The sequence below is a fragment of the Hyperoodon ampullatus genome (assembly GCF_949752795.1).
Source record: "Hyperoodon ampullatus genome assembly, chromosome: 11".
Lineage (NCBI taxonomy): Eukaryota > Metazoa > Chordata > Mammalia > Artiodactyla > Ziphiidae > Hyperoodon > Hyperoodon ampullatus.
Window position 1 is genome coordinate 78,229,612 of NC_136924.1, and position 18,773 is coordinate 78,248,384.

An 18,773-nucleotide genomic window follows, 5' to 3' on the forward strand; every position below is an offset into this window, starting at 1 on the left:
TCTTCCTCAGACTAACCGAGCATATTCCTGCTTGGCCCCAAGGTGACTTCAAGGTTCACTTCCTCAGTTCATTCAGGAGTCTGTTCAAATGTTACCTAATCTAAGGCCTCTTCTATCGCACAATCTAAATAACCTTCCTCCACTTTTCCTTCTTGGCATTTATCATGACCTGGCACCGTATATATCAATATTTATTTGTTTAGAATCTGTTTCCCTCCACCAGAATGAAAATTTCCTGAGAGCAGGACTTAGTCTCTTGTTCACTGCTGTATCTCCACTGTCTAGAGCACTCCTACACTTAGTAAATATTTGATGAAAAAATAAGTGAGAAAATGGCCTTGCAGGTGGGAAGAGCTTGGTAACTTGGGAAACTGTCAGAGGTCAGAGTGGCTGGAGATTGAGTGAGGACAGACTGGAATGAGGTGAGGTTGTAGAAGATGGAGGCTTTGCCTAGCTGTGCAGCTCAGGTTATGGTAAGGAGTTTGGATTTTATGCCAATCCAATGGGAGGTCATTAAAGGTTTTTGACAGGGGAGTAAGTTGAGGGCTGCTATGACTGCCATGTTGGGAGTGGATTTTAGGGTGACAGGGTGAATTATGTCTGCAGCTATGAGGCTATCATAGTAATCTAGACCTACACTAATCCATGTTGTAATCCATGTCTAATCCATGTTGTCATTTAAATTCAAATTAGTTAAAATGAAATGAAACGTGGTATTAGCCATACTTCAAGTGCTCAATTGCTACATGTAGTTTACCATACTGGACAGCACTCATATTAAACTTTACGTCATTGCAGAATGTTCTATTAGTATTGTTTTAGGTAATAGATAATGTTGCCTTGAAAGAGGATGGCAACAAAGGAGTACAAGTGACGTGGACAGATCTGGAGATAGAACTGATACGATTTCTTGATGGATTGAATGTGGAATTAAATCTGCAGATCAAGGATGTCTCCTAAGTTATGGTATGAGGTTTTTGGAGGTGGTGGCATTTACAGAGATGGGAAATACTAGAGGGAGAAATAGATTTGTGGGGAGAGATCTATCCATGTTAAATTTTTAATGCCATGATACATCTAGGTTGAGTTAGCAACAGGGAGCTAGAAGTAGAACTCTTAAAGTTTGGGCTTGAGATATAAATTTGAGAGTCGTCAGCTTCTTATAAATTTCCTTAAGTTATTCATTCTCCGTCTTCATCAAGTTCCTCTATCATTCTCATCAGTTTCAAACACATTCTAGTATTACCCATAATTCAGAACAAAACAGAACAAGAAATTTAGCTGTTGCCCCATTTCTCTGCTTCTCCTGACAGCAAAATCTCTCACTTTCTTAGAGGGTGATGGATATAGAAAGTTTATGGGATTAATGGCGAGAAGGTCATGGAGAGAGCAGACAATTACAGCAGGGAAATACTAACGGATTAGTATAGATAGGAAGTGGTGATTTATAAAGTAGGATGTTTGAAATCAAAATTTCAGAAGTCTCAAATGATTACAGAATTTCAGAGCAGTGTTGGTAAAGAATGATAAGATAAAAGAAATAAGTTCCCTTGTGTGGTCAAATTTAGGGTTGGCACTGAGCTGGCATTCACTAGCTCAGTCTTACAAATCGTCATAGTCAATGTCCAGTCTGTCTGGCTGTTGCTCCTGCCATACTGGCTATTAAATATCATCCTTGGTCAAGCAACAATTTTAAGGAACATTAACAAACTGGAACACATCCACAGAACATAATGACCAGGATGCTGAAGGGTGTGGACACCTGGGCATGTTTATCTTGGAGAAGAGAGAAGGATCATAATTTCTCCCCTTCACATATTTATGGAATTCTCATAGAGACTCTCAGGCCAGGTATGAAACTTGTTCTGCCTAGTAATATCTAATAGTTATTGAATGTTTACCATTAGTCAGGCATAGTCTTAAGAACTTATAACTCTTAATCTTCTTAATAGTCATATGGAGGTAGGTTACGTTATCCTCACTTTAAATATAAGGAAAAACAAATATATTGAGTAACTTGCCTCCAGTGACATAACTAGTAAGTAGAGAAAGTTGGATTAAAGCCCAAGCACTCTGATTCAAACACTTATATCCTTGGCCAGCCCACTAACCATGTGGCCATCATTACACTGATGCCTTTTGATTCAACATGAGCAAGAACTGTCAAGAAATTAGAACTGTTCAAAAAGAGAAAATGCTCGTAAGTTCCATGTAATATCTTCAAATTCAGGTTTCATATGTTCAAGGGTATTTTAGAAGGAACTCCGTGTTAGGGGCTTCCCTGGTGGCACAGTGGTTAAGAATCCGCCTGCCAATGCAGGGGACACGGGTTCAATCCCTGGTCCGGGGCAGATCCCACATGCCGCAGAGCAACTAAGCTCATGTGCCACAATTACTGAGCCTGCGCTCTACAGCCCATGAACCACAACTACTGAAGCCCGTATGCCACAACTACTGAAGCCCACGTGCCTAGAGGCTGTGCTCCACAACAAGAGAAGCCATCACAATGAGAAGCCCGCTCACCACAACTAGAGAAAGCCCGTACACAGCAATGAAGACCCAACGCAGCCCCAAATAAATAAATTTTAAAAAAATTAAAAAAAGAAGGAACTCCACGTTATATGAAAGATTGAACTAAATTATCACTAAGATTCTATATTTAACCTAGTTCCTTACTTCTCATTCAGCCACCCATCTTAAACCTACACATGTTGTAAATGTGTTATCTGTATTTCTATCTAAGCCATTAATAGAAATGCTGTACTTGGCAGAACGAAGGATAGAACCATTTTCAGACCATTAAGACCTTCCCTTCAGGTTAACATTGTATGGTTATTTAATCAGCTGTGAAACTTCCTAGTCATATAATTATCCACTTACATTTTCTATCTGTTCACAGGGACATCATAAGGTACTCTATTAAGTGCTTCACTGAAATCAAGATTCATTAAGTTTATCTCATTCCCCCTAGCCACCATCTAATTAACTCTTTCCAAAAATTAAATTAGGTTAATTTAATATGGCATGTAAAGGATCACATGCTGGTTGCTTGTGACCACTGATTCCTTCTTCAAGTGTTCAAAACCCATCTGTCTAATAATTTGCTGTAAAATTTTGCTGAGGTTTATTTTTATTTAACAAGCACTTATAATGCTTCATAAATACAACTTCATATAATTCCAGTATTTTTTTAATCTCCATTATACAGATGAGAAAATTGAGGCAGTGAGATAGGTTAAATAACTTGCCTAGGGCTACATAGCTAATAAATGGCGGAACTAGCCCAAACCAGCAGTTTGGCTATAGAATCTGAGCCTGTAAGGACTAAGCTATACTACTTCCCTGATACAAGACTTTGGAAATCCTCTAGCCTCCTTGTTTTTCTCTGTCTCCTACCCATCCCCCTCTGCCAACCCCCAATCTCCTTTTTGAAAAACAGAGTAACATTTTCCCATTTCCATTATTTTAAAACTTCCAGAGTGTTAGCTGACTCTATGCAGAATGCCTTTACTTGACATGGTGCATCCCAAAAGTTCCCCATCACATCCAATTCACCAAACAGATTCTCTGAGCATAAGAATGATGTAGAGATTAACAATTGCCCTATTCCCCAACTTTCTCAGATTTCTGAGATAACATTATCTTTAAGATAAATCAGTAGTGTATCATTGTTTTATTTTGAGAGAATTTAAGTTACAGCCTGTACAGATAAATTACAGCAAATGGCCTGTCACTATCAGGACCATCTTTGTGACAACTTGTGTGTTTCTGAATTAGGAAAGGATCATCATTAGTCTGTATTTGGGCAGCCTGTGTGTCTTAGTCAGTTTTGGCTACTATAACAAAAATGCCATAGTTTGGGTAGCTTAAATAACAAACATTTATTTCTCACAGTTCTGAAGACTAGAAGTCCAAGATTTGGTGTCTGGTGAGGGCTTGCTTCCTGGTTCATAGCCGTCTTCTTGCTATATCCTCACATGGCAAAAAAAAGCGGGGGGGGGGGGGAGTTGAGAGCTCTCTGGGGTCTCTTTTATAAGGGTTTATAAGCCTCCACCCTCATAATCAAATCACCTCCCAAAGGCCTCACCTACTACCATCACACTGGGGATTAGGTTTTCTACATATGAACTTCGGGAGTATGCAAACTTTTGGTCCATAGTGCTGTTCCATTACTTCTATTTCTCTGTCCATTTATCTTCATCGAAATGCCTCTACCTATCCTTATGATCAAAGATTGCCATAAAATTATATATCATTTCCACATCAATTGCTAGCCCAGTCTTTTCCCTTTATCTTTTAAAATCTATACCCTTTTATCGTTTCAATCAAATCATGAATTTCATCCCACAAATCTTGATCTTACATTATTGATAATCATTCCTTTGTCAAGATTCGTTTGGAATTTAATGTCCCCTCTCTCTCTCCTCCCTCTTTTACCTATGTAACTACACAGGAAAAGTATTTTAATTATCGAGTATATCTCGCATTGCAGCTCATTTATGTGGCTCCAAGAAAGAATTTGTCTTGATATCCAGTGGTGCTTACCTAACTGTGAATTTTAAGACGGATGAATCTGTGGGAGAAAGAGGTTTTAAACTTATTTTGGAAGATATGACTCAGAAGCAATCACAGAAAAGCAATATTGGGATCCAACTGCCTATTAATGGTAAGAAATTGTTTTAAAACATTTATTAAAGCAGGTACCACATATGCCTTAAAGTAGAACCTGGGGCCCACTGATTTAGGAGTCACTGGTTGTCAGTCACCTTGCTCTAATACTAAAAATAGGATAACTTCATTTCCAACCATTCCTTAAAGGCATGAGAATTTGGTGGTTCAGGTAGATCATGTGAGGTAATAAGGCTAATTGGGGTGAGTATGTGTCTATATGTGTGTATGTTATTTTCATTTAAGAAATAATGATAAACATAAAAGTCAGTCAGTTGCTATTTAAAAGATCCACTGGGGCCATTCAGGCTGAAACAAGGGTAGAGTTCAGTGTGTTTCCATGTCTCTGTTAACATATTTTTATTAAGTAACCACCTCCCCATCCCCATAAAGAACCCTCAAAAGGAATATTTTAGCTGAACCTATACTAACTTCTCTGCATAAAATGGAAACAAATGTGCTGATTTTTATCTACTTATCCTATCTAATTTTAAGCTAGAATTCCATTAGTTGTGCTTAAGACTAAAAAACCTAATGAATCTATTATTAGGAGATTTTCTTGATTGGAGTGTAATTGCAGGAAGAATTTAATCCATGTGAACACAAAGTTCTTTTTGATGTCGCTCTATCTTTTCTAGGATAGTGGAATGAATGGGCTCTCCTAAGAGTCCTGGATTTGAGCTGTAGACTACTGAACCACGTCATCCTATAGGTGTGATTTTTAATTGTTAAAGGGATGCTCACCCAATTGACCCTTCTTCTGTGTCCATTGTTTTTGTCTTTCATCACTATATCTCTAAACTGACCCTTTATTCTCACAGTAAAAATATTTAGCCTCATTTCTTTTTTTAAGTATTTTAAAGTAAGTTGAATACTAATAAAATATTGTTGTTATACATGTGTACAAACAGCCCAAAAGTCTGAGTTACCACATATAATGTGGATTACAAATGCAATAAAAAACATGCAGTAATGCAGTAAACATTAATGCACTAAAAACATGTTTGAGTAAATACCTTTTGTGGGTTTTTTCTCCCTAAAATCTAGGATAATCTTAATTCTGAAGAGTCTGCATATTTTTTAGGCATATGTATTTAAAAGGAAGAGGGAATCCATGTGTTATACATATCTGAAAAGAAATTAGAAATGAGTTTTGACATAAGTATTGAATAAACACAAATCCACTATGCTAGAAACTTTTTGTTTTAAATAGATTTCTAGTGTAAAAAAATCTCAAGTAAAGAATTCACAAGTGATCATATATCTTATCATTCTGAAATTATATGGCTATGGAGAGGCTTAATTTTATTTATATTTAAGTCTCTTGTTATTCCCTGGTAAATTTCTTTATAAATCTGAGGATGGAGTAAACACATTGGTAGAAATTTCCCCTATGCTTTTCCTTTATATAAACATTTTATTTTGAATACATGTAGCATAAAGTATTTTGATGTGTCTAGATATGTTATACTGGGATAACACAAATGAAGCCACAGAAAGAACAATTTCCAGTAATTTCATGATTAAGCGCAATACTTTTCTTTTTTAAAAATTGATTTGTGTTCTGATTCATCTAAAGATGTATATATTAATGCTTTAGTTAACAATTGATTTTTACTCATTTAAAAGCAATGGAAGAAAAGATGAGTCTCATCTCTTGCAAAGAATCCTAGTTTTGAACCTACAAAAGAAATAAATGCCTCCATTCTGAGATTTTAATAGACTTTCACAAGTATTGCTATCTGATGTTTTGTTGTTACTTTTCTAAGGGCTAACAGTAGAAAACAATACCAGAAGACAGCCAGCCCAAGACAAATGTGGAATTCCTGTTGTTGACCCATTTCTCATGGAAGGATCTGAGAGGAATATAAACGTGTTGCCAGCCAAGCTTGGGAAGCCCATGGTGGTTGGTGGCCGTGCCGCCCCTGCGATGTCGTGGCCCTGGCTAGTCAGTCTGCAGTACCAAGGACAGCATTACTGTGGAGGTGCTCTGATTGGGAGACAGTGGGTCCTGACAGCGGCACACTGCAACTTCAGGTGTGTGCCCAAGTGGTGCAGGGCTGGGGACAGCAGGGCGGTGCGGAGCTATTTGAGGGTCCACAGCAGGTGCAATCCTTCTGTTCTCCCCATGTCACAAGAAACAGTAAGCATCAGTCCCCACTGATACAGTCCCCAACTTGCAAATGAATGAACATGTTAGGTTGATGAAACTTTCTGTGCTTCACTAATACACTTACTACTAATAGCTTTTAATTTTAAAAGCAGCTTCCTGCTTCTAGGTATAATTTAATTAATAAGTAACTAACAACACCCCCCCATCCATAACAATGAAGGTAATGATGTCTCAACATTTTTGCATCAGTCTCTCAGCATGGTGCCCAGAGCCCAGGGGTTGCTCAAATGTGGCTTCCTTTCCTCCTTGCTCTCCTCTACGGACTGTCTGATGATCATACCCAGTCCTGAAATAAATGTGTAAAGTTTCAAAGAATTTTAAAGAATGTCCTTTAAAGGAACATTTTTTTTTCTTTGACTTTATCTGAATCTTGGTCTCAATGTAATATGGAAATATCTGAAAACTCCTTCCTCAAAGGAGTCTTAGCTTGACGTTTTTAATATTATCTCCCAGAAGTAGTGAGACAGTTGACATTGTCATACAATGTCCCATAGCTGAATGAGTAGATATGACATTTTCAGGGTCTCTAAAATTGGCTTTATAATGAAAGCATCTGCTCAAATAACATGGTGAGCAGAAAGCTTCAATGAACCAAAAACTCAATTTCTGGGCTTCCCTAGTGGCGCAGTGGTTGAGAGTCCGCCTGCCGATGCAGGGGATACGGGTTCGTGCCCCGGTCCGGGAGGATCCCACGTGCCGCAGAGCGGCTGGGCCCGTGGGCCATGGCCGCGGAGCCTGTGCGTCCGGAGCCTGTGCCCCGCAGCGGGAGAGGCCGCGGCAGTGAGAGGCCCGCGTATCGCAAAAACAAAACAAAACAAAACAACTCAATTTCTTTAGCATTCCCCAAGTCTTACTTTTGATATAGCTAAATCACAAGAAGGCATCCTTATTAGGGCAGTTTTCAGACTTTCATGTGCTTAAACTTACCTGGGGAGTTTGCTATAAACAGAATCCTAGAATATTAATCCTGAAATTTGATTTGCTGAGTTATGTCTGGGATTCTGCATTCTTAATACACATGCCAGATGTGGTCCCTAGACATTTCTTTGAGAAACATCGTATTAGGGAGTAGAGTAACTATAACTTTCAGGATAGTTTCAGTGACCATCACATAAGCACATCATATAATGCATAATGATTACAATACATAAAATCATTATCTTGAGGCATCATGAATCTTAATTGTCAAAAAAATATTGTACTAAATCATTTTATTTGATGTTATGAAGGCAAGAAAGTAGATACTTTAAAATTTTTCTTGGGCTTCCCTGGTGTCACAGTGGTTGGGGGTCCGCCTGCCGATGCAGGGGACACCGGTTCGTACCCCGGTCCGGGAAGATCCCACATGCCGCGGAGCGGCTGGGCCCGTGAGCCATGGCTGCTGGGCCTGTGCGTTCAGAGCCTGTGCTCCGTAGCGGGAGAGGCCACAACAGTGAGAAGCCCGCGTACCGCAAAAAAAAAAAAAAAATTTCTCAAGGATTGAATTAATGAGAAACTCCCATTTTCTAAGAATTCAGGATAATAAGGATATTAATGTGGATTAAAAATTTTAATGTGGATTAAAAATTAATGTGGATTAAAAAATTAAAAAATTAAAATAAAATTAAGAATTCAGAATAATAAGGATATTAATGTGGATTAAAACTTTTAAAGAAAGTTTTGGGGACTAGATTTTGGCAATAATATAATTGGAGTATAGAAGCAAAAAAAATGTTAAAGAATACATTTTAGTAATTCTGAAAAGTGATGGCCTCATTAAAAGTGGTATCTATTTCCTCACTCCCTTTTCTTACGACAAGTACTGTCACAGACAACCTGGTAATAGGAAGAAGTTACCTGCGGAACACAGGAAAGAGAGATTTGATACCAGTGAAAGCTGTATACACTCACCCCAGCTTCACACAATTTCCTCCTAATGATGATCTATGCTTGCTGCATCTGGAAAACCCTGTTGAACTAGGTCAGTATGGGTAACTCTTTTCCATATTTTGAAACTTTTATCTTCCATCTTGCTTAGAAGTGCTGTATGTACTTTTTTTTTTTGCGGTACGCGAGCCTCTCACTGTTGTGGCCTCTCCCGTTGCGGAGCACAGGCTCCGGATGTGCAGGCTCAGTGGCCATGGCTCACGGGCCCAGCCGCTCCTCGGCATGTGGGATCCTCCCGGACCGGGGCACGAACCTGTGTCCCCTGAATCGGCAGGCGGACTCTCAACCCCTGCGCCACCAGGGAAGCCGTGTATGTACTTTTGAAGTTAAATAATTATTTTAAAATTTTCTTACATTCTAAGATACTTTCTCTAAAAGCTGAAGTATCTGCATAAACATTTTACTGTTGTGTGTATTTAATTGACAGAGGTCTAGAGAAGATTTCAGAGAAGTATGTTTTTAACTTTGTCCTATATATTCTCCTGAGACTCTTTATGTTCTATGAGGTTATCCCAAATACTCAGAACATCAGTTTGAACCACCAGATGTTTAATTTTCTGTGCCTTCATAACTTAGTAAAATCTTGTTTTTTTAAAAAAATGTTTACTTAAACCAAAGCTAGGTGAAAGTGAGGCATTGTTAATCCTGGCTCTGTCATGAAGTAGCCATGTGATCTTGGGCATGTTATGTAACTTCTGTGACCTTAGCTTTATCGTTTGTAGAAAGGGAATGACAGTAACCCACCTACCTACTTAGCACAGGTGAGCATTCAGTGGGAAAGTGTATTGGGGGGAATGTAACTAAGATCTGTGGATAGTCTCCACTTTCACACCCAAGCCTTTCCATGGCATCACAGGGTTCTGGGACAGTTTTCTTCCTTTGCTCCAATTCTCTCCTCTGTTTCTGCCTATAGACCTCCCTTTTTATGTCTTTTTCGGTTCATTCATCCTACAAACCCCCAATCATGGTTCAGTCTACCATTTGCTTTTTATGCTTTTAAAACTGAGTCAGTGAGAGCATTTAGAACAGTGCTTCCTAACCTTGACTATGCATTATCATCCTCTGAGTTGCTTTAAAAACAAAACAAACAAAACTATCAGCCCAGATGCATTTTGGAACAATTAATTACAATCTCAGAATTGGAGCTCTGGCATCAGTATTTTTTCTCTTTATCCTGCTTCTTAAATTTATTTTTAGTTAAACTTTCAATGCTGAGATAATTGTAGATTCACATGCAGTTATAGGGAATAATACAGAGAAACCAAAGTACTTTTTAACCTGTTTTTCACAAATGGTAACATCTTGCAGGATTTGACATTGATATAGTTGAGATACAGATTTTTTTTTTTTTTTTTTTTTTTTTTTTGCGGTACGTGGGCTTCTCACTGCTGTGGCCTCTCCCGTTGCGGGGCACAGGCTCTGGACGCGCAGGCTCAGCGGCCATGGCTCACGGGCCCAGCTGCGATCTTCCCGGACCGGGGCACGAACCCGTGTCCCCTGCATTGGCAGGCAGACTCTCAACAACTGCGCCACCGGGGAAGCCCAATACAGAACATTTTTGTCACCATAAGGATCGCTACTGTTGCCCCTTTATAGCCACACCCATTTCCTTCCTCCCCACTCCACCCTCCCCACCCAGACTTCTGTCAACCACAAACTGTTGTTTCTGTAATTTTGTCAATTCAAGACTGTTACATAAATGGAATTATATAATATGTAACCTTTTGGGATTGACTTTTTTCCCTCGGCATAACATCCTGGAGCTTCATTTATGTGGTTGCATGGTTCAGTAGTGCATTCCTTTTAATGGCTGAGTAATGTTCACAGTATGAATGTTTAACCACTCATAATGTTTAACCATTCATTTGTTGAAGAATATCTGGGTGGTTTCTAGCTTTCAGATGTTACAAATAAAGCTCCCATGAACATTCGTGTAAAGGTTGTTTCCTTTTTTTTATTTAAATAATGCTGGATTGACTATCCTTATGTGTACATTTTTCCAGGTCTATGATTGCCTTAAGATAAATTTCTCGGAAGCAGAAATGCTGGATGTAGGGCATAACTGTTTTCAAGACTCTTGACATATTTCTAAGTTATAAACACAGCTGGATGTGGAGTACAAGTCAATACATCCCCCTCCTCCATCCTGCCAAATAATGCAATATGGCAATATCTGTCAGTTTTTAAAGTGCGTGCCTTGTGGTCCAGCAACTCAGTCATCCAGGAATACTGGCACAAATGCACAGAGGCATGGTCTCGGAAACTTAATGCAGCTTATAAGGGAAAAAATTAAAAGTCTAAATGTTTTCCAATGGGATTTAATAAATCGAGGTACATTCATTATCTGAATACTATATGCTATTAAAAAGAATGATGTAGTAATGATGCCATGTAAATGGCATGATCATAATCTAGTAAATAAAGAATATCAGAATAAGAAAAATGGCTGATTAAAAAAATATGTTGTTAGTAGGAAAATGTTATTTAGCTCAAGGAAATTTGGGAGAAGATACGATAGAGCAATGATTATCTGTGAAGGCAGAATAACATAAGATTTGGCACACGCGTAGAGAGATGAGTAGGAAAAGAATAGACAGGTTACAAACAGTTTTATGTAATTTTTATTAAAAGATAGCAGTAAAAATAAAGAACATATCATTGATATAAACGGCCTATGATAGCAGATACGTGACGCATTTAAGTATGTAAAAATCTGGATGAAAATGAAGTTAAACAGCCTGGGAAAAAGGGAAAACAAACACAAGAGCACTGCATTCAGTGTGTGTGTGTGTGTGTGTGTGTGTGTGTGTGTGTGTGTGTGGCATATATACACACAAACCCACAATATTTATATATACACAGATTTTGGTGATAAGAAAAAATGTAAATGTTTAAATGTATAATGTATCAATATATTTTATAATAACCTGTGAAGATAGAATTAGATATAAAAATACTTTTTAGCTGTAAAAATACTTTAACAGTTCAATCGCTACGTGTTTTTCCCCGTTCTTCATATAACATAGTTGAAAAAAGAAGACAATTATAGGGACTTCCCTGGTGGTCCAGTGGTATAGAATCTGCCTTACAATGCAGGGGACGTGGGTTCAATCCCTGGTCGGGGAACTAAGATCCCACATGCCACGGGGCAACTAAGCCTGCGTGCCTCAACTACAGAGCCTGCGTGCCACAAACTACAGAGCCCATGTGCCCTGGAACCCGAGAAAACCCACATGCCACAACTAGAGAGAAGCCCGCACGCCACAACAAAGAGCCCACGTGCCGCAACTAAGACCCGACACAGCCAAAAATAAATAAATAAATAATAAATAAAAATCTTAAAAAAAAAGACAATTATATTCTTCTCCACTCTCATCTCAAATTCAACAAGGTGATGTCCTGAAGGCACATAGGCAAAAAGAGAGATGCATTTTAAAAAATGGTTATGGATGAGAAGCCCCACATTTCAGTGTAGGGCATGTATTTCTGTTTTCCTAGGAGGATATGGATATACCTGGAGCAAAGTGGTAACATGTATATTGGGATGATCCCCTCTTGAGTAAATAATATGTGGAAGCTTCTGGAAGACTTATTAAATTACAGGGTTAGAAAGGGTACTGTTAGGTCAAAGTAGGTATTTCTAGAGCCAACTCTGAAGAGCAAACAGTATAGTCAATGTTAATATGAATCTTATGGACTAACTGATATTTGCGTTTTTCTTTCTCATCCTTTTAATTAGGAAAGTTTGTATCTCCAATCTGTTTGCCAGGGAAAGATGATAATATAAATTTACTTTCCAAATGTATGACTGCTGGATGGGGAATAACTGAACCTCATCGTGAGTATATTTTATTACCTCTTCTAAGATTAGAATCCAAACAAATATATGTGAAGTCTGAGTATACTGTTTACTCATTTTCAATTTTTCTGTATTTTTAATAGGAATGATAGTGGAAAATTTTTTTCATAATGGACCTAAAGGTGACTAGTTGGGTTTTAGGCCATCATATTCATTAATACAAGTTGACTGATACTTTTAAAAACTGTGTTGGTAAATATCTAGTGATGTTATTACCTAATAAATATTTGTGTTTCACTTATATGTATTTACTCCCAACTGCACTGTGTGCACACACTCACACACACATAATTGTTTTCACAACAGTGTAGATGCTATTGTGAAAACCCATACTTGAAGATATATGAGCCTATTCTTAAAGCTGTGAGGCATTTTTCTGAAATGATAGGCTGGTATAAAAGGTAAATGGGTAGATATGGTATCACTTATATGTGGACTCTAAAATATGACACAAATGAACTTATTTATGAAACAGAAACAGACTCACAGACAGAGAGAACAGACTTGTGGTTGCCAAGGGGGAGGGGGGCAGGGGAGGGTTGGAGTGGGAGTTGGGATTAGCAGATGCAAACTATTATATGTAGAATGGATAAACAACAAGGTCCTGTTGTGTAGCACAGGGAACTATATTCAATATCCTGTAATACACCATAATGGAAAAGAATATGAAAAAATATACATATGTAATAACTGAATCACTCAACTATACTTCAATTAAAAAAAAGGTAAATGGTTAGAAAGATTATGTGCAGATATTCTAGTCCATATAAAGATCAAACCCATGACTCTGGTCTCACATACACCCTATTCTTCAAATGAATTAACTACTTACAAATATCCAATAAACTAAAGAGTTATTTAGAATGCAATTTCAGTTGTCAGCTTCCAGTCAGTGTCAGCACTTAACCAGAATGTCTGCTCAGTAGAAGTCAAATCAAAAGAATGAGAATGTCGTGAAACCAATGAATTAAAGTATAGACTTAATATGTAAAAAATGTATATTGTTTGCTTTATCAACAACTGATTTGGGTGTAAACTTTGTCTTTTTTTCATAAAGTGATGTTTTTATATCTTCTGAGGACTAAAGACAAAAGAACCCACATAAAATGTTTTTCATTGTTTCTGTTGTATAAGCCACTGTGGAGTGATTATTAGTTTTTTAGAAGTCACCTAACAGCATCACTATAGTGCTGAGAGGGGAGAATGGGTGGGATTTAACCCTTGGAGTCTGTGTATATATAAGGCTATTTTTGTTTTATCCTTTAATATCATTTGCCTATGTGTTTTGTTTTGTTTTGTTTTGTTTTTGCCTATGTGTTTTTATTCCTTTTCTACTAGAAGATGAATTTCCTAAAACTGTGCAGCAGGCAAAGGTACCACTGATTAGTAGTACATCTTGTCGAAGCTACTGGGGACTGGATATTAAAAACACCAATATCTGCGGAGGGGCTGCAGGATCATCCTCCTGTATGGTAATGAAGGCCTGCATTGATGAGGGCAGGAGTTTTCTTCTCAATGTGTCTCATGAATGGGTGTTTGCTGACCATAAAAAGGTATAAATGTATGGTAGTTTTAAAATGAGAAGTGAGAGGAGTAAGTACATTGCTAAATTGATGTACTGTGATTGCTAATTTGATATTTTTGTGGATTCTATTCTCAAAAGGAATTACTTGTTCAATTGCTAGGTTGAACTATGTGAAACAGATAACTTTCAACTGTTTTTGATCCACAAAAAAATGATGATTTCTTGTGGTTCAACTTCATAGCTGTATTAGGTAGCTCAAACTACCTACTTCCAGTAGCACTGAAAATATAAAGATGCTTTCATGTAACTCAAAACCATCATTTAGTCATTTATTTTTATTAGATGCCTGAAACTTTCTGCATGGCACAGTCTGTTGTCAGCATAAAATGAATTTATGCTAAATGTTTCTTTCAGCCTCGCCTTGAAAGTGTAGATTTTGGTCTGATTCAGAGATCTGTAACATCAGCCAACAACCTCAGTGGTTGTAGCTTCCTATGCTGTTATGAGCAGAAATCAGAGATGAGAGAGTGACTTACACACTGTCGGATCATCCCCTGCAGTTGGGGGTTAGTGTCAGCCATGAATCATGCAGCCAGGAGAATGAACTTCTCTTTTTGCTGGTTGCAGGGAGATTCTGGAGGACCACTGCAGTGTGCCCAGGATGGGCAGTACAAGCTCATCGGTATTGTGAGCTGGGGCAGCAGTAATTGCCATCCTGCCGCACCAACGGTCTTCACCAGAATTTCTGCTTATAGAGACTGGATCACATCTGTCACTGGAGGAGAAGTATGATCACTGGAAGAGCAGCATGGTGGAATTGTGTTCCTAAGTGGGAAAGGAAATACATGACCGCCTACCTGAAAAATACGTCTCTTGTCATTGCTAAAAAACTCAATGTCACTTCCCCCAACCCTTGTCATTGAGGAGCTTAGATTTGGTGTGTACATACATTCAATATTAAACATTAAACATAAAACAGAAAACTAATGTTGGTTCATGCCTCCTGGGAACTTACAATCTTAAATGTCATTAATTTCATGTCTAGTGTACCATGTACTATATGTCAAATTTGAATACCATCATATATACTTTTATTATTTTTTTAAAATTTGGTTAACATTGGAAGATATGAAGGGAGATGTTATTCACTCCATATAATTCTTTTTTTTTATTTTAAAGATTCTTTTCTTTTAAGCTTTTTAAAAATTTTATTTATTTACTTATTTTTGGCTACACTGGGTCTTTGTTGCTGTGTGTGGGCTTTCTCTAGTTGCAGCGACCAGGGGCTACTCTTTGTTGTGGTGCGCGGGCTTCTCATTGCGGTGGCTTCTCTTGTTGAGGAGCACAGGCTCTAGGAACACAGTCTTCAGTAGTTGTGCCACGTGGCTCAGTAGTTGTGGCTCACGGGCTCTAGAGCGCAGGCTCAGTAGTTGTGGCGCACGGGCTTAATTGCTCCGCGGCATGTGGGATTTTCCCGGACCAGGACTCGAACTGATGTCCCCTGCATTGCCAGGCAGATTCTTTTTTTTTTAACATCTTTATTGGAGTATAATTGCTTTACAATGGTGTGTTAGTTTCTGCTTTATAACAAAGTGAATCAGCTATACATATACATATATCCCCATATCTCTTCCCTCTTGCATCTCCCATCCTCCCTATCCCACCCCTCTAGGTGGTCACAAAGCACCAAGCAGATCTCTCTGTGCTATGCGGCTGCTTCCCACTAGCTATCTACCTTACGTTTGGTACTGTATATATGTCCATGCCACTCTCTCACTTTGTCCCAGCTTACCCTTCCCCCTCCGTGTGTCCTCAAGTCCATTCTCTAGGAGGTTTGTGTCTTTATTCCTGTCCTGCCCTTAGGTTCTTCTGACATTTTTTTTTTTTTTTTTAGATTCCATATATATGTGTTTGCTAGCATAGAGTATTTGTTTTTCTCTTGCTGACTTCCTTCACTCTGTATGACAGACTCTAGGTCCATCCACCTCACTACAAATAACTCAATTTCGTTTCTTTTTATGGCTGAGTAATATTCCAGTGTATATATGTGCCACATCTTCTTTATCCATTCATCTGTTGATGAACACTTAGGTTGCTTCCATGTCCTGGCTATTGTAAATAGAGCTGCAATGAACATTGTGGTACATGACTCTTTTTGAATTATGGTTTTCTCAGGTTATATGCCCAGTAATGGGATTGCTGGGTTGTATGGTAGTTCTATTTTTAGTTTTTAAAGAAAACTCCATACTGTTCTCCATAGTGGCGGTATCAGTTTACATTCCCACCAACAGTGCAAGAGGGTTCCCTTTTCTCCACATCCTCTCTAGCATTTATTGTTTGTAGATTTTTTGATGACGGCCATTCTGACTGGTGTGAGATGATATCTCATTGTAGTTTTGATTTGCATTTCTCTAATGATTAATGATGTTGAGCATTCTTTCATGTGTTTGTTGGCAATCTGTATATCTTCTTTGGAGAAATGTCTATTTAGGTCTTCTGCCCATTTTTGGATTGGGTTTTTTTTTGATATTGAGCTGACAGGTGGATTCTTAACCACTGTGCCACCAGGGAAGCCCTAACTCCATATAATTCTTAATTTTACTCACATAGAACAGTGCCCTATGCGCAGTTACACAGGGATGGTCCCTGTAAGTTTCACAATTTCAGTGAGCAATTGACATTTAAGAAATTATTTTTCAGGCTTATCATTTGATTTTTAAATTTTTAGATAAAATCTTAGGATATTTCACTTGTTTCCAAAACATTTATCTGAACTTCAGCTGACCAATACCCTCATCTCTCTAGTCTTAGCCAAAAACTAAGGAAGGCCCCTGAGCCTGGATACTTAATGCCAAAGCCCATCACAGAGATATATAATACAGAATAAGAAAGAGTCTGAAGCAACTATTTTTTCTTATTTTCCACCAAAATTTATCATTTGGTTTCCAAAATTACAGCATTCCAAAAAGGAGGATAGTTTAACTTTTTAGGTAAGCATAATACAACCTAATCAAAGAACAACTCATAAAGAAATAAGCAAAAAATAAATACTTGTTTTCTTTCTTTCTCTGATCTCCCTTTCTCTCACCCCCTTGTCCCTACCCCTCTCTTTTTCTCTTTCTGTCTCTCCTCTCTTTTGCAAATGCTATAAAGGGAAAATATTTTAAATTTCCCAGTATTTACTAAAAACCTCTTACATGAATATTGGTCTAAACTGCTTTAATTAATTTAAATTATACTCTTTGATAGGGACTCTCAGTAAATTGAAAGATGAGATTTACAATAAGGATTCTCTAATTCTTATGTTAATTTGTTTTGTACCATTTTTACTTCGTCTCATTGAATTTCTCTCATCTTTTCAATCAGATGACATTAAGGGGGGTTAAAGATGGGCTGTATTAAAATGTCAGGCCTGTCTAAAGCTTTCTTCTTCACAGTATGATCTGAAGGTGGTTAATTTTGGTACTGGCACAATCTCTGACCTCCTGGGACAGTGATCTGGTGGTGATGCTTGAGGGCTCTGTCAGCAAAGGACGAGGGGTTAGCATTCCGTGTACTACCTAAGGAAGCTGCCTGACTTTCATACGAGGGTCAGAGACTGGTGCTCTGTTTTCAACTTCAGTTGGCAGTAATTTTCAAATTGTTCTGTATTTTTTTTTTGAAGATGTTGGGGGTAGGAGTTTATTAATTAATTAATTTATTTTTGCTGTGTTGGGTCTTCGTTTCTGTGCGAGGGCTTTCTCTAGTTGTGGCAAGCGGGGGCCACTCTTCATCGTGGTGTGCGGGTCTCTCACTATCGCAGGCTCTCTTGCTGCGGAGCACAAGCTCCAGACGCGCAGGCTCAGTAGTTGTGGCTCACGGGCCTAGTTGCTCTGTGGCATGTGGGATCCTCCCAGACCAGGGCTCGAACCCATGTCCCCTGCATGAGCAGGCAGATTCTCAACCACTGCGCCACCAGGGAAGCCCAAATTGTTCTGTATTTAATCTTTTCCCTATTGAATAGAACTGTTAGACTATTTTACTGTTAGACTGTTTTACTTGCTCTTTCTCTAGTTGAAAGCCAATTTAACTCAGGAGGGACATAAGCTTTATTTCTTACTTTGACTGTTTCTTCTTCCCAAGAACTCTTTTTTATTCTTTCATTTCAAGGTCAAGCTCTCTGTGGATTAGACTGCAATCAATTTTGTAAATTGATATAGCCTGTATGGGTTACGTAGCCAAATTAAAAAATATTAGAGACCTAATAACCTCAGTTTTCACTCATGTGTGTATTTAAAAATGTCCTCCTGGAGCACCTACTGTGTGGCAAGTAGGCGCACCTTGAAAAAGGAAGTTTCCCTTATCTTTAACATCTCATTCTAGTGGAGAAGAACAGTATACAAAGATAATTCCAATTCCACATGCCATGGGAGCTGCCAGTGTAGGAGGGGACAACCAACATTTTCTGCAAGGATGGATGGAGGTTTTGCAGGAGAAGTAATGTTTGAGCTGAGTTTTAAAGCTCAAGTATCAGTTGACTTGATTTTTGTTTTAATGTTTTATACACCAATATCTTATGTTAAAGAAATCTGTATCAAGCTGTTTTCCTATTAACAATTACACATACTCTGAATCTCTCCTGT

General features: G+C 38.3%; 1 protein-coding gene across 1 annotated transcript in view; it reads left to right on the forward strand.

Moving 5' to 3' along the window:
- The window catches only part of OVCH1 (ovochymase 1), a gene marked incomplete at both ends in the record, with an annotated part of 88,751 nt that extends 73,808 nt beyond the window's left edge, over window positions 1-14,943 (forward strand). Inside the window, 5 exons of the mRNA XM_079714963.1 lie at window positions 4,493-4,666; window positions 6,438-6,705; window positions 8,641-8,801; window positions 13,965-14,179; window positions 14,779-14,943. Of these exons, the coding sequence (XP_079571089.1) occupies window positions 4,493-4,666; window positions 6,438-6,705; window positions 8,641-8,801; window positions 13,965-14,179; window positions 14,779-14,943 (983 nt within the window). The remainder of the gene's footprint in view (window positions 1-4,492; window positions 4,667-6,437; window positions 6,706-8,640; window positions 8,802-13,964; window positions 14,180-14,778) is intronic.
- Window positions 14,944-18,773: the final 3,830 nt, after the last annotated feature.